We start from the raw sequence: 24,806 nt of genomic DNA, 5'->3' as shown, positions 1-24,806 counted from the left end.
ATCTTTCTTTTTCCCTTTATTTTTGTTTAGTTGACGACGACACCAACCTTAATATTGTTTGACGATCACCGATGATTATTATTTCTTTTTTTTTATATATATTATGTCCTCTATTTTCCTTTACTATTGAGGTTACTTTTTTAATTTTGAATAATAATATGTCCTTTTGACAAGTTTTTCTATGTTTTCATGGTACTTTTTTTCTCCACTTTTGATACGTTTTCCGTATACATTTATGTTTGTGTTGGTGTTCGCATAAAGATCTTTACGACATTTATTTTCTAATTGGTTTGTCAATGGTTACGTATAGTCAGAACCCTTATTTGGTAAAAGGTTGTTTGCTAATATAATCAGAACTGTGTAGCGAAATAGCCTGTTAGATAACGAACCATTCGACAGAGACAGAATTTATATGTAGATTACTCAAGAAACGATTTTGTTTTTCTTCATATATTTGGTTTTAATAATTTTATTTTATGTATGTGTTTTTTTATTATTATCTCCATTTTTCTCTAAATTTTGATGTATTATAATTCTAATTCATTATATTAATTTTATTAATGAAACCTAGTTGGCAATTAACAAAGCGGCAAATCCTTCATTCCGATCTTAAGCTACCATTCTCTCTTTTCTTCTTCCTTAATTTTTGTTTCACGTGATTAAAGTCTTTAACGCCAACTCAATCTCTTAACTAATTAAATATCTTTATATATAAACAATATTTAACTAATGTTAAGAAAGTCTTTCATATCAAACATATAATTATATATATAATTTAAAAGTTAAAATAGTTTTGTAATCTTTGGTGTTAAAATCTGCGATCTCTAAAAATAATAATTATCTCTTTAACCGTTGAGGTAATTTAATTCATATTAAACAAATGAATTATTAACATATTAATAATAAAAGATTATGCATAAAACTAAAAAGTCATGATATCTATAAATACACCCCGTCGCCTGGTTCCGTTGGCAAACAAGAACGATTAGGTAATCACATAGTAGTATAATTTGTATCCTAACCATGTTCAAGAGCGAAAGCACTACTTCATTGTCTATTGAAGACGATGAAAACAACCCAAGTTCTCTTCAAGCCGGATTCATCTATCCTATGCCGAAGAAAGATGGAATTGGAATTGAAAATTTTCTTAAAGCAAAGGTTGTTCTCATCACTGGTTCAACTGGATTCCTCGCAAAAGGTACATAATCATCTTTCTTTCGTTGATATAATCTAAGAGATTTGCTTGAGTTATATAACATTTGAAGTATTTGAATTGCAGTCCTTGTTGAGAAAATTCTGAGATCGATGCCATGTTGAAAATTCAATATTAGCCTATATGTTCACACCTAAATTAATTTGATGTCATTGCTTACATCAATTTAGTTTTGATGTAATTGCTTACATCAATTTAATTAGGTGAAAATTAAGTATTTTTCTCATGTTTTAATTTCAATGGTTTAGATTATTTAGTGTTTATTTTAATGAGTGGTTTAGATTGTTTCTTGTAACCTATAAATACCCTACTTGTATTTGAGTTTTATCATCCAACAATCAAAGCTTAATTATAAGCATTTGAAAGCTTTCTTAAGAGTTCTTCCCTTTAGTAATTTTGTGAGATTATTCTAAAGAGAGTTTTTTTTTGATCAATTAGAGTTTTTACTCTATTTTGATTCAACAATTGGTATCCGAGCCACGTTTTTAAAGATCTCTTGAAATTCTGAGTATGCTCTGTGGCTGCAGTTTTTAACTGATCTTACACATCAGAAAATATTTCTTGAGTTATTGTCGAGGTTATTACAAACCTTGTGGAACTTCTTTGTGTTTAGAGTAATTTAGTACTTTGCACGTTTGTTACTCAAGCTTGTTCGGTGTAGTCAAAGCCTTGCCGTTAAGATGGGTGATCTTCAAGTAGTTGGAGGAATCAAGAAGCTCAACAACAAAAACTACAACACGTGGGCAACATGTATGGAGTCATACTTACAAGGTCAAGACTTTGGGAGGTTGTCGGTGGTGGTGAAGTTACACAACTGGCGACAGAAGATGCCAATGGAATCTTGCGAAAGTGGAAAATTAAAGCAGGCAAAGCAATGTTTGCTTTAAAGACCACAATTGAAGAAGAAATGTTGGAGCACATTCGGGATGCTAAAACACCAAAGGAAGCATGGGACACTTTTGTTACACTCTTTTCAAAGAGGAACGATACAAAATTGCAACTTCTCAAGAATGAACTTCTATCAATGGTGCAACGCGACATGGCGGTTGCCCAATACTTTCACAAGGTGAAGTCGATATGCCGTGAAATTTCAGAATTAGATCCGACAGCTGCTATTGGGGAAGCCAGGATAAAAAGAATAATTGTCCATGGTTTGAGATCCGAATATCGAGGGTTTGTTGCCGCTGTACAGGGATGGCCGACACAACCATCGCTTGTTGAGTTCGAAAATTTGCTTGCAGGTCAAGAAGCCATGGCCAAGCAAATGGGAGGAGTCTCGCTGAAGGGTGAAGAGGAAGCGCTCTACACCAGCAAAAGCAGAGGCACTTTTCAGTGGTATACTGGCAATGGATCTAAAAAGGATGGTGACAAGGTGAAAAATTACCAAGGAAAGTGAGGCCCTCATTCAGGGGGAGCTTCCAAGAATCGCGGTAATAGTAGAAAGTTCGATGGCAAGTGTTACAATTGTGGGAAGATGGGCCACATGGCAAAAGACTGTTGGACCAAGAAAAAGCCTGTTGAAAGTAATACTGCTACTTCTTGTTCGAAGGAGAATAGTGAAGATGGTTGGGATGTTGAAGCGTTATTTGCTACGGAGGAAGAAGAATTAGCTCTCACGGTAACAACACCAGAACGGATTGACTACAAGAATGATTGGATCGTAGATTCTGGCTGCTCAAATCATATGACGGGTGACAAACAGAAGTTACAAAACTTGTCTGAGTACAATGGAGGTCGTGTGGTGGTGACAGCTGACAACTCAAGGTTACCGATAACTCACATCGGTAAGACAATAGTTACTCCTCGATATAATACTAACCAGGTGCAACTCCAAGATGTTTACCATGTCCCAGGAATGAAGAAATTTTTTTTATCTGTGGCTCAACTAACATCATCAGGCCATTATGTCTTATTTGGTCCCCAAGACGTGAAGGTTTATCGTGACGTCAAAATCTCAGAAACACCAACAATGGAGGGACGACGTTTGGAATCAATTTACGTGATGTCAGCAGAGTCTGCATATGTAGACAGGACAAGGAAAAATGAGACATCAGATCTATGGCACATGCGGTTAGGTCACGTTAGCTATTCCAAGCTAAGTGTGATGGTGAAAAAGTCGATGCTTAAGGGGCTTCCTCAACTAGACGTGAGAACAGACACGGTCTGTGCGGGATGCCAGTATGGTAAAGCACACCAATTACCATATGACGAGTCAAAGTTTAAAGCAAAAGAACCTTTGGAGTTGGTTCACTCTAATGTGTTCGGACCGGTTAAGCAACAGTCAATTAGCGGTATGCGGTACATGGTAACATTCATTGATGACTTCTCCAGGTATGTGTGGGTTTTCTTTATGAAAGAAAAATCTGATACTTTCTCAAAGTTTAAAGAGTTCAGAGACTCAGCTGAAGGAGAAGTGGGAAAGAAGATATGCTGCTTGCGCACAGACAACGGAGGAGAATACAGATCAAACGAGTTCTCTCAATACCTAAGGGAATGTCGAATACGTCATCAGTACATTTGTGCCAACACGCCACAACAGAATGGTGTAGCGGAAAGAAAAAACCGGCATCTTGCAGAAATTTGTCGAAGTATGCTACATGCAAAGAACGTATCTGGAAGGTTTTGGGCTGAAGCAATGAGGACTGCAACCTTTGTGATCAACAGACTTCCTCAACCAAGGTTAGGATTTGTTTCACCCTTTGAGAAACTATGGAACATAAAACCTACAGTTAGCTACTTTCGAGTATTTGGCTGTGTATGTTATGTGTTTGTTCCTGATCATTTACGGAGTAAATTTGACAAGAAAGCTGTTAGATGTATCTTTATGGGATATGACAGCCAGAGAAAGGGGTGGAAATGTTGTGATCCAATTAGTGGAAGATGCTACACGTCACGAAATGTGGTATTTGATGAAGCATCTTCTTGGTGGTCCTCAGAGAAGGAGGTGTTGCCAGATTCGAGAGAATTTGGAGACAAACTACAACAAAAGATGGGGGACCATGATGTTCAACTTCAAACAAGTTCAGATGAATCAGAAGATCCAAATGGCGATGATGTCGAACAAAGAGTGACTCAGAATCCGTGGCAAACTGGCGTGTATCAACAACCAAACGAAGAAGGTGGGCCTAGTGAAACAGAAGAATCAATTCCACAATCTCAACTCCGAAGGTCAACAAGAATACGAAGGCCAAATCCCAAATATGCCAATGCAGCCATAATTGAAGAAGCAACGGAGCTTGAGACGTTCGAAGAAGCATCGAAGAGTTCTGAGTGGATGACAGCTATGAAAGAAGAGATCGATGCACTTCAGCAAAATCAAACTTGGGATATTGTACCAAGGATAAAAGATGTGAAACCCATATCTTGCAAATGGGTTTACAAGATAAAGCGCCGTCCAGATGGGTCAATCGAGAGGTACAAAGCGCGATTGGTAGCTCGTGGTTTCTCTCAACAATATGGATTAGACTATGATGAAACATTTAGTCCAGTGGCGAAACTTACAACCGTACGAGTCTTACTTGCACTTGCAGCCAACAAAGACTGGAACTTGTGGCAGATGGATGTAAAGAATGCTTTTCTTCATGGAGAGCTAGATCGAGAGATCTACATGACCCAACCAATGGGTTTTCAAAGTCAAGATCATCCTGAATATGTGTGTAAGCTGCGAAAAGCACTCTACGGATTGAAACAAGCACCTAGGGCGTGGTATGGTAAGATTGCTGAATTTCTAACGAAAAGTGGTTATTCAGTAACACCTGCAGATTCTAGCTTGTTTGTCAAAGCCAATGAAGGTAAGCTAGCTATCGTGCTAGTGTACGTGGATGACTTAATCATAACCGGTGATGATGAGGCAGAAATTCTTCAGACGAAGGAGAATTTATCAGTTCGTTTCCAGATGAAGGAACTTGGACAACTTAAGCACTTCCTTGGTCTAGAGGTTGATCGTACACACGAAGGAATATTTCTATGTCAACAGAAATATGCTAAAGATTTGCTGAAGAGGTTTGGAATGCTCGAATGCAAGTCAACTTCAACGCCAATGGAACCAAATATCAAAATGTGTGCACATGAAGGAAAAGATTTGGAAGATGCAACAATGTATCGACAATTGGTAGGTAGTCTGATCTACTTAACATTGACCCGACCTGACATTTCTTATGCAGTTGGTGTGATGAGTCGGTATATGTAAAATCCAAAGAAGCCTCATTTGGAAGCAGTTCGACGAATACTGAGATATGTGAAGAATACAATTGACTATGGTCTTTTGTACAAGAAAGGTGAAGATTGCAAGTTAGTTGGTTATTGTGATGCTGATTATGCAAGAGATCATGACACCAGGAGATCAACAACTGGGTATGTGTTTAAGCTTGGCTCCGGAACAATTTCTTGGTGTAGCAAAAGACAACCAACGGTATCATTGTCAACCACTGAAGCTGAGTATCGAGCAGCAGCAATGGCAGCTCAAGAGAGTACATGGTTGATACAGTTGATGAATAATCTACATCAACCAGTAGATTATGCAATTCCGTTGTATTGTGACAACCAATCGGCAATTCGGCTGGCGGAGAATCCTGTCTTTCATGCAAGAACTAAACATGTGGAAGTACATTACCACTTTGTTAGGGAAAAAGTTTTGCAAGAAGAGATTGAGATGAGGCAAATCAATACAGATGAGCAAATTGCTGACTTGTTTACAAAAAGCTTGAGTGTTGGAAAGTTTGAACATTTCCGTCGTCAGCATGGCGTGATTCAAAGAATGGAGGCTAACATTGAGGGGGAGTGTTGAAAATTCAATATTAGCCTATATGTTCACACCTAAATTAATTTGATGTCATTGCTTACATCAATTTAGTTTTGATGTCATTGCTTACATCAATTTAATTAGGTGAAAATTAAGTATTTTTCTCATGTTTTAATTTCAATGGTTTAGATTATTTAATGTTTATTTTAATAAGTGGTTTAGATTGTTTCTTGTAACCTATAAATACCCTACTTGTATTTGAGTTTTATCATCCAACAATCAAAGCTTAATTATAAGCATTTGAAAGCTTTCTTAAGAGTTCTTCCCTTTAGCAATTTTGTGAGATTATTCTAAAGAGAGTTTTTTTTTTATCAATTAGAGTTTTTACTCTATTTTGATTCAACATGCCAGATGTGAGAAAGATTTATCTCTTGATCAGAGGAGAAGATATGGAAGATGCACGGCAAAGGGTGAAGAATGAAGTATGTTAATTATTCAACAATAGCTTTATAGAGCTTTTCCATTTTGATAATCAATCATTTAATCTGGGTTTTTTCAATTATATTGTGGATATAAAGCTCTTCAAGTGTCTAAAACAAAAACATAGGGAAACTACGAAGCATTCATGTGGAGTACATTGGTTCCTGTGGTTGGAGATGTTGGCCATTCTACTCTTGGGATACAAGAAGATTTGGCTGTTAAAATTTCCAAAGATGTCCAAATCATTGTCAACATCGCAGGTGACACAGCATTTTATCTAAGGTTAGATCATAAAACGGACATGAAAGATTCGATATATATTTTTTATAATAACAAAGTAAAATGATTCTGTAGATACGATGTTGCTCTTCAAGTAAATGCAATGAGACCTTGCAATCTATTGAACTTTGCCAGCATGTGCAAAAATATCGAGCTTTTCGTGCATACATCAACAAGTATGAAGAAAAGAATATTTATTTTCTTATGCTTTTGAGTTTTGACATCTAAATGTGGAACGTTTTTCGTTATGGGATATTGCAGTCTCGGTTAAAAGATATACAAGAGAAGGAAGATTCGTGGAGGAAAAGCAATGTTTAAGTCCGAGAGATAGCATGGGAAGACAAGTTCGTGTTATGTCTGAAACAACCGTGTTGGAGAATGAGATGAAGTTGGCTTCGGATTACAAAAAACTTCTCAAACCCAACGATGTGGCTCAAAAAATGAAATAATTGGGGTTGATGAGGTGATGATGCCTGTCTTCTTTAATATAAAATAATTTGAAAAACTAATTATAAATATTGAAAAACAGGGAAAAAGAATATGGGTGGTACAATACCTATGTGTTTACAAAGGCTCTGGGAGAGATGTTGATTGACAGTATGAGAAGCAAAATATCAGTGCCCATAGTAATAGTAAGACCCAGTGGAGTCTTAAGCACTTACAAGGAGCCTTATCCTGTTTGGATTGAAGAAGTAAGTGTTGTGGAATTCGGGTTAATTTCCACCAATAATAACAAATTCACCTTGAAAACTATTATCTAGGTGACTAGTGTGAAAACGATTGTACTAAAAATCACGTCAAGATAGATTCACAGGAAAGATGAGAGGTCACAATGGTCCCTCTTAAAACCCACTTTCCTTAGACAGAACTATCAAGACAAGTAATTTTAATAGGACAATAATTAACAACAACTATACCCGACAATAGCTATTAAATAGAGATAAAGAAAACACCAAAATTTAACGAGGTTAGGCCAAAATTATGCCTACCTCCTCAAACACTACTAAAATAATATTTCACTAATAGAGGAAATATTACAAAGAGAAAGAAAGAGTACAAATAACCTTTAATATAGAAGAATGCTTATATTTGTGGGATGCTTAACTAAGGAGGAGGAGGGCTCTATTTATAACAAAAGAATTTCCCCTCCTCCTTATACACAACTAATATGGGACTTTGCCAAAAAACCAACAAATCTCCACCTTGGCAAATTCCACTCACATCTCTCAAAAATCCAATCTTCAGTAGTGTTTGCAAATTCATCTTTCAATTTGTAACAATATTGACCAAGTCTAAACAATGTTTAAACTTGACCGCAGTTACTACTTTTGTCAACATATCAGCAGGATTCTCAGTGGTCCGAATCTTCTGGATTATGACTCCACCTTATTCTAGAATCTCTCGTACAAAGTGATATCGAACATCGATTTGCTTCGTCCTTGCATGATAAACCTGGTTCTTTGCTAAATGAATAGCACTCTGACTGACACAGTGCGCTCTGATGTGCTTCTGTTCCATTCCCAATTCACCAAGCAACCCTTGAAGTCAAATTGCCTCCTTCACAGCCTCTGTAACTGCCATATACTCTGCCTATATAGTAGACAAAGCCACTGTTGACTGTAAGGTGGACTTCCAACTGATTGGTGCCTTTGCAAATGTAAACACATAACCTGTAATTGATCAACGCTTGTCCAAATCACCTGCATAGTCTAAATCACAATACCCAACTACACACTGACCATCTTGTTTGTCCTGCTGAAAGACCAAACCAACATCTACGGTGTTCAGAATATACCGCAGAATCCATTTCACAGCTTGCCAATGCTCCTTTCCAGGATCATGCATATACCTGCTCACAACCCCAACTGCCTGTGAAATATCGGGTCTCGTACACACCATTGCATACATCAAGCTACCAACAACACTTGCATACGGAACCTTTGACATGTATTCCCGTTCTGCATCATCCTTAGGTGACATGGATGCACTGAGCATGAAATAAGGAGCAAGAGGTGTACTAACTGGTTTTGACTTCTCATTCATGCCAAAACGTTTTAGTACCTCCCTCAGATATTCTTTTTGAGACAAACAAAGCCTCCTCAATTTCTTATCCCTTGATATCTTCATGCCTAGAATCTTCTTCGCTTCACCAAGATCCTTCATCTCAAACTCCCTGTTCAATTGAGTCTTTAGTTTCTCAATTTCTGTCTGACTCCTGGAAGCTATCAGCATATCATCAACATAAAAAAGAAGATATATATAGGATCCGTCTTGTAGCTTGCGTAAATACACACAATGATCATATTTGCTTCTTGTGTACTTCTGCCCTATCATAAACTTGTCAAATCGCTTGTACCACTGCCTTGGAGATTGCTTCAAACTGTACAACGATTTTTCTAATTTGCACACCATCTTTTCTTTTTCAGTAACTTTGAATCCATCTGGCTGAGTCATGTAGATTTCCTCATCCAAGTCTCCATGTAAAAATACAGTTTTTACATCCATCTGAACTAGTTCCAAATCCAACTGCGCTACTAAGGCCAATAAAATTCTGATGGGGGAATGTTTTACAACTGGTGAAAATACTTCATTATAATCAACTCCCTCCGTTTGAGCGTAGCCTTTAGCCACCAATCTTGCTTTGTGGCGGATGTTATTCTTGTCAGGAAATCCATCTTTCTTTGCATATACCCACTTGCACCCAATTGCCTTCTTTCCCTTCGGAAGACTAGCTAGTTTCCACGTCTGATTCTTTTGAAGGGATTGCATTTCTTCATTCATGGCGATCCTCCACTTTTTATGTTCTGAACTTTGGAATGCTTCATTAAAAGTAGCAGGAACGTCATCAATTGCAATTGGTGATGCAAAAGAGACCATATCAGCATAACGAGCAGGTTATCTAATGGTCCTCTTTTCATTTTTGAGTGCAATTGATTCATGTTGCTGTGGAGGTTCTTGGGTCTGAACCTCTTCTTCATTTGACTCTTCTTCTACCATAGGAGAGTCAACATAAGTTTATTTACTGACTGGGTCAATTCTGCTTCCTTCAAACTCTACCTGTTTGAGAGTTCCATCTGTCTGCTCCAATTTTTCTGAAGTCACCTTTCTCAACATGGTAGATTCATCAAAGGTAACATCCCTGCTGAAGATTATTTTCTTTGTTTCTGGACACCAAAGATGATAACCTTTCACACCAGAGGTGATCCCCATAAAGATTGCCTTCTTTTCTCTTGGATCCAGCTTTGACTCCTTAACATGATAATATGCAATGGAACCAAACACATGTAAGGAATCATTATCTGTAGCAGGTTCTCCAAACCATTTCTCTAATGGTGTTTTACCACCAATAGCAGTCGATGGTAAGTGGTTGACAAGGTGACAAGCATAGACCAAAGCCTCAGCCCAAAATTCTTTGCCTAACCCAATATTAGACAACATACACCGAACCTTCTCCACTAATGTATGGTTCATACGCTCTGCCACCTCATTCTGTTGTGATGTAGATCTGACAGTGAAGTGTCTGACAATACCTTCTTCTTCACAGACTTTCAGAAATGGATCATTTTTGTACTCTCCACCATTGTATGTACGAAGACGTTTGATTTTTCTGCTTGTTTGAGTCTCCACCATCTTTTTCCATTTAAGGAAAAATCCTAGCACCTCATCCTTTGTCTTCATTGTATACACCCAAACTCTCCGGGAAAAATCATCAACAAATGTTACATAATAGTGTGTTCCTCCCAATGAAGTTGTCTTGGAAGGCCCCCATACATCTGAATGAACATAATCCAAAATACCTTTGGTATCATAGATTGCTTTTCCAAATTTCACCCTCGTCTTCTTCCCTTAGATGCAATGCTCACAAAAAGCTAATTTGCAAGCCCGAGCACCCTTCAATAATCATTGATCTATCAGCAATTTCAAGGATTTTTCATCAACATGCCCCAAGCGCATATGCCATAACCTGGTTGCTTCTGACTCCTGTTCATCAGTAGAAGATGCCACTGCTGCTGTCCCAACAATTATACTACCCAGAAAGTAATACACATTGTTTCTTTTCCGGATTCCCTTCATTATCACCAGTGCACCAGAGATAATCCTTATAATCCTATCTTTTGCCCTCACTTCTAAACCTTTTGACTCTAAAGTTCCCACAGAGATGAGATTTCTCATTAAATCTGGTACATAATGAACACCTGTTAAGGTTCTGATTGATCCATCCTGATTCCTCAAGCGAATTAAACCAATCCCAAGTGTGTCAAGGGGGAATTATTTGCTGTGTAGATAATTCCACCTTTTAGTTCTTTAAAATCAAAGAACCATTCTCTATTGAGGGTCATATGGTGGCTACAAGCTGAATCTAACAGCCATGAACTGGAACAGCTGGTTGATGGCGTAGCAGCGAATGCGAAATCTGAATCTGTATCATCATACTCGACCACATTTGATTCTGAGACAGCCTTTCCCCTTTCAGGTTTGCCTTTATTCTTTAGCATGTGACATTCTTTCTTCCAGTGCCATTTTTCTCGACAAAAGACACATTCATCTTTGCTTAATATGGACTTTGACTTCGATCTCCCTCTCCTTCCTTTATTCTGACTCTTCAAACGGCCTCTAACAACAAGAGCTTCTGCTTCGACACTTGTGTTTTCTTGTTTGTCTTTCTTTCTCAATTCATAACTATACAAGGCAGCAGTTACTTCACTGAGAGACACAACAACCTTCCCATGAAGTAGAGTAGTTTCAAGATACTCAAACTCATTAGGAAGTGATCCCATCAATATCAGAGCTAGATCTTCGTCTTCAAAAGTCATATCCATATTCATCAGATCAGTCACCAGCTGATTAAAGTTAGTAATTTGATCATTCATAGTGGTATCTGATACATAGTTGAAGCGGAACAATCTCTTTTTCATATAGAGCTTGTTCTGACCGTTTTTCTTCAAAAATTTCTCCTCCAGTGCCTTCCACAATTTACTTGCAGAAGTTTCCTTAGAAAATGCATATTTCTGCTCTCTAGAAAGGCACAATCGAATAGTACCACATGTCAATCTATTGATCCTCTTCCATTCTTTCTCCTCAACATCATCTGGTTTTTTTGCTTCAATAGCAATGTCTATACCCTGTTGAAATAGGGCATCTAGAACCTCACTTTGCCATATGCCGAAATGAACGGTGCCATAAAAAATCTCCACTGCAAATCTAACATTTGTCACAGCATTTCTTGCAGATGTTTTTGTGTCGTCTGTCATTTCTGCTACTAATTCTATTTAATAGCTGTCAATGCGGAATGTCAATTACCCCAAGGAAATTTTTTCTGATGTGAAAGATCAGCCTAAATCGCAACCACAGAGCATACTAAAATAAACCAAGAGCTCTGATACCAATTGTTGTGGAATTCGGGTTAATTTCCATCAATAATAACAAATTCACCTTGAAAACTATTATATAGGTGACTAGTGTGAAAACGATTGTACTAAAAATCACCCCAAGGTAAATTCCCAGGAAAGAAGAGGGGTCACAATAGTCCTTCTTAAAACCTACTTTCCTTAAATAAAACTACCAAGAAAGTAATTTTAATAGGACAATAATTAACAATTATACCCGACAATAGCTATTAAATAGAGATAAAGAGAACACAAAAATTTAACGAGGTTAGGCCAAAATTATGCCCACCTCCTCGAACACTATTAAAATAATATTTCACTAATTGAGAAAATATTACAAAGAGAAAGAAATATTACAAATAACCTTTAATATATAAGAAGACTTATATTTGTAGGGTGCTTAACTAAGGAGGAGGAGGGCTCTATTTATAACAAAAGAATTTCCCCTTCTCCTTATACACAACCAATGTGAGACTTTGTCAAAAAACCAACAGTAAGTACTTTAATTTAATTAACACTTATTGTATATTAATTATTACTGTTTATATTAACCATCTTTTACTTTTCTTTCAAGGATGATCGATCATGTAATTCTATACTATGGTAAAGGTATGCTAACTGGTTTTTCGCTAAACACCGACTGTTGCAGTCACTTTGTAAGTAATTTCTTCTTTTTTTCCTTTCTTCTTCTCTTCCTTGCTTATTATTTTCTTAATGAAAGAGTTTGTTGAAGTAGATTCCATCACACATAGTTGTTAATACAATGTTGGGAATAATGGCAAAGCATGTTTCAATGTCCAAGAAATCAGAGCTGAGTTTCTACCACCTTTGTTCTTCTTCTTCAAACCCTATAGTTTTTGAGGATCTGCTTAACTTAATCTACCAACACTTCAAATCCAATCATTTCATCCATTCCAATGGTCAACCAATCCGAATTTCAGAAACGAAATTCTTTAACTTACTATAACGTTTCTTAAATCATATGTGGAGATCATCAGAAGCCGCTGTTGCTGCCCCTTTGCCAAGTCAATTTTCGTCCACGAAGCTGATCGAATCTATGAATTTTAAGGAACATGTTGATCAAGTGGCCACCATTTACTCGGCCTACACCTTTGATACTTACTGGTAAAACCCCAAATTTGTTGATAAAATATAAATATTTTAACTGTATTGCCCAAGGAATTAAGTTCATTTCCACAAAATGATTGGTAGGATGGACGAAGGTAAAACCCGAGATTTGATTGAAAGCATGTCTGAAGAAGAGAAGAATAAATTTCAATGTGACGTGAAAAGCATAGACTGGATGGATTACATTGTGAATGTTCATATTCATGGCTTAAAGAGACATGTCTTGATAGGGAAGCTCTCATCTAAAATGTAATTCGAGATTCGTCTAATCTCTATTATATTTACTATGTGACACACTTCATAGAATATATTTATAAGTTTCAGTTAAATAAATATAAATTAATTTTTTATATATTCACTGAAAAAATAATGAATTAATCTCAGTCTTTGATTTCCCCCATCTAACAATCTTTTTTTATTAAGCTAAAGGTGATTATAAAGTAATATATGTTCTAAGTACTCTCAACCATTTTGACAATGAACGCTCTATCACCCATGCAGTCGTGATGCTCGAACTCATAACATCTAAAAACAACAACGATTTGTTTAACCACTGTAATAAGTTAATTTGTGCACCCCATCCAACAATCCTAAAAATTAAAATAAATCATTATAATCTTTTAATTATCCTAGTCTCAAAAAATATGAAATATGTGTGAACATGGTGATCCACGCGAGTTGAATATTTTTTTCGTTGAAAAATTAACCATTATTGCCGTACGTAAGAAGTCAAATTCTGACTTTCAAACCCCAACGTAAAAGGGGATTACCTTAAAATTCAAACGATAAAATAAAAACCTTGAAGTAGACATTTGCAGCTGCCATGAAGCATCATTCTATCATATCAAAATCGCTTTATTATTTAAGAGGTCCTTATACTATGCGTCTTCTTTTACAAATTAAGTTCTTTTATAGTTGTCTACTTTTCGAAATTATATATCTTAGTCTTCAAGTCAAATTTTTATGTTGATTCCATCAAATAATGCTAATAAAAAAGGATTGTTTAAGAATTAAACCTGATAACAATGTTAATTAAAAACTTATAATAGTGATATTCTTTCGTATATTAAGCGTTGAAGCTTATATTTTAGTTATATTCTTTCGTTTATTAAGCGTTGAAGCTTATGGAGTTCTTTACTCTCCATGAGTGTTGTACATCCTTCAAATTTTCTCCGACTCGTTGTCATCCTTTAGAATACCACATTTTGATTGCCATTGATAAGTCTACATGATCGATCATAATTTAGTCTATTTTCAGATAATCATATTTATTCATTATGTCAATCTACGAGTAGTCATCATCATAACTTTAGACATGACACTAACACTAAGGTCATATAAAACCCCTCAGCCTAAATTAGGAGGGGATTGAACTTCTTCCTCTACCACTCTCTTTACCTAGAGATGGATAACATCATTTATTTTCTTTAACTGATCATCGATTGTATCCTTATTGATTACAACTCTTTGTGTAAATCAAAAGAGTTGAATCATCTTCAATCGACACAACACACATTGTTACTATCAACAAATAGATAACGAGAGAAGGTGAACTTACAGTAGAATGACTAAATCCATCAAGAAGCCATAGTACAGGGACCTTATGTACAATTTGACATCATTTTAATTTAATCCTCGCAAATATCATTTCTTAAATCATAGCGTTTCTTCCAAGTTATCTGCAAAGAGAAGTGATGGGGAAAACCATTGTAGTCTTTGTGTTAGTAGCTTTAATCTCTTGCTTTTACTCAGAATTTGGCACTGCTACAGACACTTTGACAGCATCAAAATCCATCAAAGACCCTGAAGTTATAATCTCCAAGAGTGAAGTTTTCAGGCTGGGATTCTTCAGCTTTGCTAATTCAAGCAATCGTTATGTAGGGATATTGTACAATCAAATCCCGGTACAAACTGTTGTATGGGTAGCAAACAAAAACAAGCCCCTAAAAGATTTTTCTGGGATTCTCGGGATATCAGACGATGGAAATCTCGTTGTTTTGAATGGAAAATCAGAGATTATTTGGTCATCAAATGTTACCGGTTTAGTCCCTAATACAACTGCCCAGCTTTTAGATAGTGGAAACCTTGTCCTCAACAATGGCGATGACAATGGAGCAAGCTTGTGGGAGAGTTTTCAACACCCTTCAAATGTCTTCATTGAAACCATGAAGATCAGCACCGATGTAAAAAAGGGTAAGAAAGTGCAGATGAGATCATGGAAAGGCCCTGACGATCCATCTGATGGTAACTTTTCTCTTGGTCTTGAACCTTTCAATATTCCAGAGAGCGTCGTTTGGAACAACAACCAGCTCTACTTTAGGACCGGCCCATGGAATGGTCATATCTTTATTGGCTTAATACGTATGGATAGTGTTTATCTCGATGGGTTTTATATTGTTGCAGATGGTGAAGAGCAAACGTATTATTACACTTTTGATTTAGCTAATGATTCTATGGTGAAGTACTATGAACTCGACCCAGAAGGGAGATTAATCGAACGCTATTGGGATGATGGCAACGGGGAGTGGGTAAACGGATACCCTATTCTTTTTAACGACTGTGATATTTATGGGAAATGCGGTGCGTTTGGGGTCTGTGACTCAACGAAACAACCCATTTGCAACTGTTTGAAGGGGTTTGAGCCTAAGAATGTTGAGGAATGGCGTCGAGGGAATTGGAGTAGTGGGTGCGTTAGGACTACCCATTTGCAGTGCCATAGAGACGATAACAATGGCGGTGAAGCGGGACAAAATGATGGGTTTTTGAAGATGGAAATGATGAAAGTGCCGGCATTTCCCAACCGGTCATCGATAGTCTACGGCGGGTGCGAAGATCGGTGCATGAAGGACTGTTCGTGTGTGGCTTATGCGTATGATGATGGCATCGGTTGCATGTATTGGAGTGGAGATTTGATTGATGTGCAGAAATTTCCATTTCGGGGAGTGGATCTTTACATTCGTCTACCATTGTCGGAGCTTGGTAAGGATGTGTTAATGTCCACCACGTGTTTTTTTTTCTTTTTTTTTTGATAGAAAATTAGGCTTCAATAAAAAAAACCCTTCATACCTTCCATGTTGAAACAGTAATATGAAGGATATTGGAATGAAGAAAAGAGTGCCTATGAATTTTATTAATCATAACAATAATACACAACTAGTACCAAACAACATACTGTTACAACATAACACTGATTACATAAGAGTGAAAACAAACATCCTACTGTAAAACAAATATTTCCTACACCTTAACACCTCAAACACAACCTAATAATCAACCAATACCATCTTTAGCTAACTTATCCGCTTCCCAATTAGCAGTTCTCAGGATATGCCTTGATATCTCGTCCTTCCATACGAGAAGCTAAATCCTTCACCAAGAACTGAAACATAGGAGTGCAAATCCGGATTTTTAATCCAATTCAATGTTGTACTAGAATCCGATTCTAGAATAACCCTTTGATTTAGGACATATTCATATTCTTCAAGAATAATCAGCCCTCTCTTAATCGCCAATAGTTCTGCCAGTATCGGAGGACCACGTGTTTGTTAAATTGCGTTAATGATCTGCTTATTAAATTCATCGCACAAAAAGTCAGTTAATTGACTTAATTAATCGAATCGATTAATATTGAATCGATTCAGTTAAATCAATCAATACATACGTTAGTCTATCGATTTGCAGGTAAAGATAAAGGCAAAAGTAGGGTCATTGTTCTTACAACACCAATTGTGGGCATAATCATCATTGCAATTTCTGCACTCTTCTTATGGTGTTGGATGGCTAAAAACGGTGAGAAGTTCGAACTCCACTCTCTACATTCATTGCTTGAAATAGAATCATTCGAGCTCGAATTGCTTATATTCAATTCAATAATACTCTAATCATACTCGAATAACTCGATGTTCTTCCCCGTAAAAGGATAAATAAATCGAATCTCGATTTACAGTTATTGTGACAATATAGGTAACTTTGAATTCTTTGCCTCTCTGAACTCTAAATCCAGGAAGGAGACAAAAGCGAAAACATCAATTCAACAAAGAAAATGCAATCGAAGTTAAGCTCCAGCAGGAGTTACCACTATTCAAATTCGAAGAACTCGCCGCCGCAACCGACAACTTCCACCACAAGAAGAAGCTGGGCCAGGGCGGTTTCGGTCCAGTTTACAGGGTAATAACAATGAGCAGATCAATCGTCACTCGTCAGTCAAACGACATTTATATTTTCTAGCAAGATTTATGAGGTGATTTTTGGAGTGTGCAGGGAACAGTGGAGGATGGAAGGGAAATAGCGGTGAAGAGATTGTCGAAATCTTCGGGGCAAGGGTTGGAAGAGTTCATGAACGAAGTGGTGGTGATTTCTAAGCTCCAACATCGGAATCTGGTTAGATTGCTTGGGTGCTGTGTTGAAGGAGAAGAGAAGATGCTCGTGTACGAATTCATGCCCAACACAAGTTTGGATGCTCTTCTCTTTGGTTAGTAATTTATGCTCTAAAACTTATACATTCTATCAATTTTAGTCCTCAAAATTTAAATTTATATATTTTATTAATTTAATTTTTATTTGACACAATTTAATATTTGTTATTTTCCTAATTTTTTTGTTCTTCTCACATAAATGATATCCTATTTTATTAGTAGAATAACAATTTAACATTAGCTTCTTGTTGTTTTATGTATAATCTTTATAATAGAATATAGTTATCCAATTATTGCTTCGATCTGATTGACCTGTTAGGTTTGATAGTATCGCAACAAAGAATTAAATTGATGGAATTTTAAAAATATAAATAGTTGTACTATCTAATAAAATATACAAGTTTTGAGACTAAAATTATTACTATACCATACCGTATTTGACGCTTGTTTTAATTCTAACAGCTAGTGGTCTGTTTATAACAATATTTTAATTGAGTGATTAAATTGTAATTTCTTTAAAAAAAATCAGTTTGTAACTGAATTAATAGTTGAGTGACTCGTGGTGTAATTTACCCTTCTATTTATCATCTTCATTTGTACAATTTAAAGCCATGATTAAAGGAATTAGTTGTATAATCAATGATGTAGATGCAGTTAAACAAAAAGTCTTGGATTGGGGAAAACGGTTCAGCATAATTGAAGGAATCAGTCGAGGGCTGCTTTATCTTCACAGAGATTCGAGACTGAGGATTATACACAGAGATCTAAAAGCAAGTAATGTTTTACTTGACCAAGACCTAATTCCTAAGATTTCAGATTTTGGGATGGCCAGGATTTTCGGAGGCAATCAGAATCAAGCTAACACCAGAAGGGTTGTTGGAACTTAGTAAGTTTCAATTTTCTCCTTCAAATTTTAAAATATCAATATCGTATTAATCCGATCTTTTCGTTTAACAATGCAGCTCATGTATCTCAATCTTGATGTGGACATGAGCTGCATTGTTAATGTGTGTACTGTCTGCATGTTAGATCTAAATTGTTCATATGATAAGTACACGTACTTAAGATTTGATTCATTGTTTTAAAAGACTTCGAATATGAATTGTTATTTAACGACTGAATTAATTACTACACTGACGGAAGGACCTGATTGATATCACGATGTTTAAAAGAATTCATGTTTATATCCTAATTGTGGCCGATCTTTTGTTGTTTTTATGTTGAAATGCAGTGGTTATATGTCTCCTGAGTATGCAATGCAAGGGCAATTTTCGGAGAAATCAGATGTATTCAGCTTTGGGGTTCTATTACTAGAGATTGTTAGTGGAAAAAAGAACACAAGCTTTTACAACAACGAGCGTCATCTTAGCCTCTTGGGATATGTAAGTCTATAACATGATTAGAAATGTTGGTGGATTGAAATAGGGGTGCAAAACATCGAATTTGCAAGTTATTCGAGTTGGGTTCAAGAAGAGATGAACTTTTCAGGCTTTGATAGCGAAAACTTCATTAAATTAAACTGAAGCTTTGAGTTTTTCATTCTTTGCAGGCATGGAAATTGTGGAGGGAAAACAACATTTGGGGTTTAGTAGACAAGGTGGTTTCGGGTTCAGAGTCGGGTTTAGAGTACGAGAAAGAAATAAGGAGATGCATACATGTTGGATTGCTATGCGTTCAAGAATTTGCTAAAGATAGACCCAATATGTCAACTGTTGTTTTAATGCTTAACAGTGAGATTTTAGATCTCAACATTCCAAAACAACCTGCATTCACTCAAACACCAACACCAACAACTAGCCAAGATGTTGAAGATAGGTTTTCACTTAATAACGTTACTCTTACGGAGTTTAATGGCCGTTAAAGATGTAAATTAACCATTTTTTGGCTGTAAAAATAAATGAAAATTCAATGTTATATCTTGATATATTCTTATTATTTTACTTTATTTTGATCATAAACTTAATGCTTAAATCGAGTAGCTCAAAAGCTGATTTCTTTTTTTTCCGGTAAATGCCCGCAAGCTGAATCAAATTTTAAACATTTGTATACCTATTATACAAAATTTGGAAACATGTTAAAAAAAGTATTCAAAAATGATTTTGGATCAACACCTTAGCTACAAAGAACGAAAGCATTTGGATCAACGCCAATATCAAAATGCTGCACTGATATATTTAACATAAACAGTCTTCTCTTCGACAAAATGATGGGAAATTAGAAAAAAAGGATTAAAAACAATAAATACAAAAGATCAAATCAAAAGCTTCGACATTCCCGTTATTAGGGCTACAATTGCCAATAACCGGTGTGTCTGCTGGCATTGCACAGCAACAACTATGACAAGGGAGACCAAGACAGAATCCGTCTGACCTCGTCTGGAAATAATAGCCGGAACACAGGTTATCTATTCCAAACCCTGTACATGCTAACCAACTAACATCTCCATACCAGAAATTTCACAACAGAGCATCAAAATAAGCTCCAATATATATGGTGTGGACCCAAGGAAAGGGAAAACGTCCTAGCAAGTTTCTATCATAATACACACAAGGGTTGTGCTGACTGGCATTTCCCTTCAGGAATGATTTCAGTTCCAAGTGGCTGCTGACCAAGCCAGTAAGGAAATTCCTCCCCATGTGTCCATTCAGCAGCAGATGAACCTTCAACAACATAAGAAAATGTCAATATTGTCATGGTATTATCTTGCATGTATGCCTGCTGGTCTGTGTAGTTGGTCGCTTCACTATGATGTAGGGTCTTACTGCCTAGCTATTCCTTTACAACAGCAAAAATAATTAGTACAATTCGTGTACAACCTACTGTTAAAAATGATAGCAAAGAAAAACTTCAGCTAGTGTACTCTTAATTAATTATAGCTATGATAATATTGAAGCACCATCAACACATTAGGCAAGGGAATAAGTGTCCTGAGCATTCACCACAAATAGCTGATCCTTAACTCTTCCTTTAAAAAAGGAACTCAACTTTGTAATGAGGGTTATGTATAGATCATATTTTTAACATTATGTTTATTAGATTTAAAAAAGAAGAAGCATGATCATATATGTGTGTGATGCTTGAGTGGACTCGGTGCCTTTCACTCTGATAATGTACGAGGCCCCAAAAGTGCACCTTGCACATGTCGCAACTCATTGCCTCAACCCAATCACAGTAATTAAAATAAAACTAAACTAGTGATATAGATCCCAATAATAATGGAATTCAACAACATTTTAAGTGATTAAGAATATGAAATTATGAATATCATAAGCTAATAAGGCCATCAATGTTATACTCGCAGCTAATTGTTTTGTCTACAGCACGATCTGATTCCTACTTAGTACTTAAGTCTTTGCTTATACAAGCATAAAATAAATTCTGAAACAATGGCAAATGGAATTTCAACTAGCTTGGGGTGAGCATTGTCAGAATTGATTTCAACTGAGGTGAGCATCACATGAATGAATTTCTTAGAGTCATGTAACAGGAATATGCCATTAAAAGATAAAAAAAAATCAATTCAATCAGAGCAAGCTATTATTCTATCCCATTAATCCATGTCATCTACAAAGGCTCAGTTTGAAGATGAGAGGTTTCACATTCAGACTCAGATGCTTAAGATACACGCAAATGCAAAATTTCCAGATCTAATTAACACAATTGAAACACACACAAGACTAGACAAAATTAAGGCAACCCTTAACCACCAACTCCCTATTAAAAAGGGAATTACATCCTAGACTTTTAGTAATCATTTTCAATGGGAAACTATGCCATTCAATCATTCAAAAGGAAAGCATGTCCACTGCACCCAAGTATATAGATGAACAGCCTTATAGGAGTCTCATCAAATGTAACAACAAATGGGCTCCTACCAAATAACTCAATCATAATCTTGATAAACCAAACCGACATTTTATTGTTTCTTTTTATTCTAGATATGGAATAACCACCACCAAAAACACTCTAAAAACAGTTAACTCAAAATAATATCCAATTCCAGATATATCTTCCACTTGATCCCGGGATATCTTATCTTCCTATCCACATGATAGTTTTCCCAAACTTGAACATAACTGTCCATTAAAAATTTGGAACATACAGCTAGTGGATACTTCAAACAGGTAAAAGACGCTTTTATCAAAGTTCAACAATCAGCATTGATGCTAAAACATATCAAAGACATCTGCAAGAAACAAATCCAGAAAATATAGGACCTCAACAAAATCAATCATAATAATCAGCATTGTTGCACATAAATAACCAGTGCTTCTAGTAGCATCAAACTCATTGCTGAACTTTTCAACCTACAAAAAAAAAAGAAAAAAAATAACTGGCTTCTTTGAATAGGATGTATGCAGTATAAATGATTGTCCATATCATCAAAAGAATTTTAAAATTGGCATAAAGAACCAAATTGAATGCTTGGATGGAGAAATGAACTAACCTCTTCAGCTTGTGTAGGATCAGAATTTACTCCTAGAACTGGAATTGAGTCATCCAAGAAATGACTGGCCTGCAAAAGAGTGCCGTCACCACCATCTGTAACAACCAAATCAACATTATGAATTGGTTGTGATAAGTTGTTACGAAATATGGGTTTCCAGTCAATTGTCTTCTGCTGTAAAATTTTATGAAAAATGTTTATGGCCTCTTTGTGCACCTTACACCTATTATCAATATAATGGAAAATCTGTGACCATGCCAAGAGAAAATTTCAGTGCAACTAATAAATTAATTCTAGTGGAAGGATAGATACAGGGTGAAGTAAACGAAACAATGATCATAAGAAGTGTTCTAAAACCATAGGAGAATAGAATCTAAAAGAAGTGTTTGCATCCTAACAAGGAAAAACATGACACGATACAGGGGAGTGTATGTGCCACAATAATGCCAAGGTACACTGTACGCACAGGACATGTATAGTCATTATCTGGATGGAACATGAATGTATTATGAAAATGTAAATTAATTTATTTATCATTACATTCTAATATCAAAGCAAAGTTTGAAAGCCTTCATGAGATCAGAAGCCCATTACACTATATGAAAGGAGCTTTAGAAAGAGTTGGTACACGCACACATAAGTTGAAGTCAAAAGATACTAAAAGGGAGAATGTTTCTACACATCGTTTAAGTAGGCTAGGAAGCCAATAAAGGTAAGCATTTTACATACGTGAGGCCTCAAAATTTGCTCTTCAAAACTAGTAATCACAATTACGTTTGGACTTGTATTTCATACATTTTCTTCATCATCAATTTAGGTGAAAGCAAGTAATCTGATCATATGCTTACAGCTTTGGGTTCTCTAATTTTAACACAAAAGATAGGCATTGAGTTGAAAAACACTCGATAGGCTACCAAAATTAGTGGGAAACTAATACAAAATTTTAAAAAGGAGACCTTGATAATCAATAGCCAACATTAATAAACAGCACAGAGCAGAAGAACCCACGTTATATTCCTAGAAATCCACTCTACAAATCTTTGTGGAACTGAAACAAGCAATAAACACAAGATCCTGATTCCTTCTCATAAACATATTAGTAGCAACTAAAACATGGGGGGAAAACACTCAAGGTTAGTTTTTTATCAAACAGAAAAATAGCATCTTAAACATGAACGCTATGGCTCAAAAGAAGCCAAAAACAGATAACGAAATGAATGCAAGAAACAAACTAAGGCAAACCCAACAGGGGAAAAATCGAAATAAATATAATATTCGACATTTCATCAAACACCAGGAATGCTAATGTAAACTAAACAAAAACAAATCAGATACGTTGACGGAGTTAACTGAAGGTCAGTTCTTCATTTATAATATTACCCGCGGATTGGTGAAGCGAGAAACAGCGTTTGATTGAGTAACTTGGTAGACGTCAAAAGGCTTCATGAGCAATAAAAGCTTTCTTCTCACCATTTTTTGTTTTCTATGTCAAAGAAGAAAGCTTTGCTGTGTCGCCTGGTGGAAAATGCAAACAAGGCAGGCGTCTAAGGCTCGCGAGTTAGCCCAAGCCTGCACGCCCAACCATATACTTTGGCAGGCTTGAGAGCTGGATTTGCGCAACAAATCAATTTAATTCCAGCGCTCTCATAAACATTAGGGTAAATTACACGGGTGACCACTCAACTATTGTCTATTTTCATTGACCATATGTACAATTTGACACCATTTTAACGTAATCCTCTCAAATATCATTTCTTAAATCATAGCGGTTCTTCCAAGTTCTCTGCAAAGAGAAGTGATGGGGAAAACCATTATCGTCTTTGTGTTAGTAGCTTTAATCTCTTGTTTTTACTCAGAATTTGGCACTTCCTACAGACACTTTGACAGCATCAAAATCCATCAAAGACCCTGAAGTTATAATCTCCAAGAGTGAAGTTTTCAGGCTGGGATTCTTCAGCATTGCTAATTGTTCCGTTGGCATTGTAAGTCAATTATCTATTTTGTTTTTCCTTTCTTCTTCTCCACCGCCCTCATTCTTTTCTTAATGAAAAAGATTGTTGAAGTAGATTCCAGCAGACATAGTTGTTAATACAATGTTGGAATACTTAATGGCATGTTGAGACTATGCGCGAGCTTTATTTTGTTATTAGTGATATATGGAAGTAGATTCTTTTCTTCAGTCTTGTTTCCTATAACCCACAAGTTTTAAAATAAGATGTACAATACTATTGGCAGTGGCAAGTGGCAACATTGCCGATATCCAAAGGGAAAAATAGTTTTATTACAGTGAAAGCAACTCTTTCTATTTTGGTTATTAAATTAACATTTTTTAATTAAAAACATAAATGTTAAGAAAAACATTTTCTAAAATATATCTTAACTTTAACAAATAATTTTTTCTCCTTTTTTTTTTTATTAATCTAAGTTTTCTCTCAATATTTTTGTGTCATCTTTCTCTTTCCCTTACAAGAGAAGGAAGATTCATGGAGGAAAAGCAATGTTTAAGTCCGAGAGATAGCATGGGAAGACAAGTTCGTGTTCTGTCTGAAACAATCGTGTTGGAGAATGAGATGAAGTTGGCTTCGGATTACAAAAAACTTCTCAAACCCAACGATGTGGCTCCAAAAATGAAACAATTGGGGTTGATGAGGTGATGATGCCTGTCTTCTTTAATATAAAATAATTTGAAAAACTAATTATAAATATTGAAAAACAG

At 36.1% G+C, this 24,806-nt stretch overlaps 2 protein-coding genes across 2 annotated transcripts; both read left to right on the top strand.

The window, feature by feature from the left end:
* Nucleotides 1-1,023: 1,023 nt before the first annotated feature.
* LOC120160591 (fatty acyl-CoA reductase 2, chloroplastic-like) lies at nt 1,024-8,200 on the top strand. Its single transcript, XM_039170971.1, has 8 exons — nt 1,024-1,198; nt 1,280-1,312; nt 6,366-6,436; nt 6,562-6,716; nt 6,789-6,889; nt 6,975-7,101; nt 7,243-7,405; nt 8,189-8,200. Exons 1-8 carry the CDS (start codon nt 1,024-1,026, stop codon nt 8,198-8,200), a joined length of 837 nt encoding a protein of 278 aa, XP_039026902.1.
* A 6,722-nt stretch (nt 8,201-14,922) lies between these two features.
* On the top strand, nt 14,923-19,504 carry LOC120160590 (G-type lectin S-receptor-like serine/threonine-protein kinase At1g11330). Its single transcript, XM_039170970.1, has 7 exons — nt 14,923-16,207; nt 16,910-17,017; nt 17,232-17,395; nt 17,489-17,699; nt 18,292-18,529; nt 18,875-19,025; nt 19,193-19,504. The coding sequence occupies exons 1-7, from the start codon at nt 14,923-14,925 to the stop codon at nt 19,502-19,504; spliced, it is 2,469 nt and encodes an 822-aa protein (XP_039026901.1).
* The last annotated feature ends 5,302 nt before the right edge of the window (nt 19,505-24,806 follow it).

The sequence above is a fragment of the Hibiscus syriacus genome, unplaced genomic scaffold (assembly GCF_006381635.1).
Source record: "Hibiscus syriacus cultivar Baekdansim isolate YM2019G1 unplaced genomic scaffold, ASM638163v2 tig00111392_pilon, whole genome shotgun sequence".
Taxonomy (NCBI): Eukaryota; Viridiplantae; Streptophyta; class Magnoliopsida; order Malvales; family Malvaceae; genus Hibiscus; species Hibiscus syriacus.
Note: the sequence above shows the minus strand (reverse complement) of the source record. Positions and strands in the feature narration are given on the sequence as shown.

What these genes read in the sequence shown, in the direction of transcription:
- LOC120160591 (XM_039170971.1), top strand. Translation starts at nt 1,024, where the DNA reads ATGTTCAAGAGCGAAAGCACTACTTCATTGTCTATTGAAGACGATGAA. An exon ending in AATTCTGAGATCGATGCCAT is followed by an intron (nt 1,313 to 6,365) that starts GTTGAAAATTCA and finishes TCAACATGCCAG; the next exon opens with ATGTGAGAAAGATTTATCTC. An exon ending in GACACAGCATTTTATCTAAG is followed by an intron (nt 6,717 to 6,788) that starts GTTAGATCATAA and finishes ATGATTCTGTAG; the next exon opens with ATACGATGTTGCTCTTCAAG.
- LOC120160590 (XM_039170970.1), top strand. Translation starts at nt 14,923, where the DNA reads ATGGGGAAAACCATTGTAGTCTTTGTGTTAGTAGCTTTAATCTCTTGC. An exon ending in GTGTTGGATGGCTAAAAACG is followed by an intron (nt 17,018 to 17,231) that starts GTGAGAAGTTCG and finishes CTCTAAATCCAG; the next exon opens with GAAGGAGACAAAAGCGAAAA. An exon ending in ATCTTAGCCTCTTGGGATAT is followed by an intron (nt 19,026 to 19,192) that starts GTAAGTCTATAA and finishes CATTCTTTGCAG; the next exon opens with GCATGGAAATTGTGGAGGGA.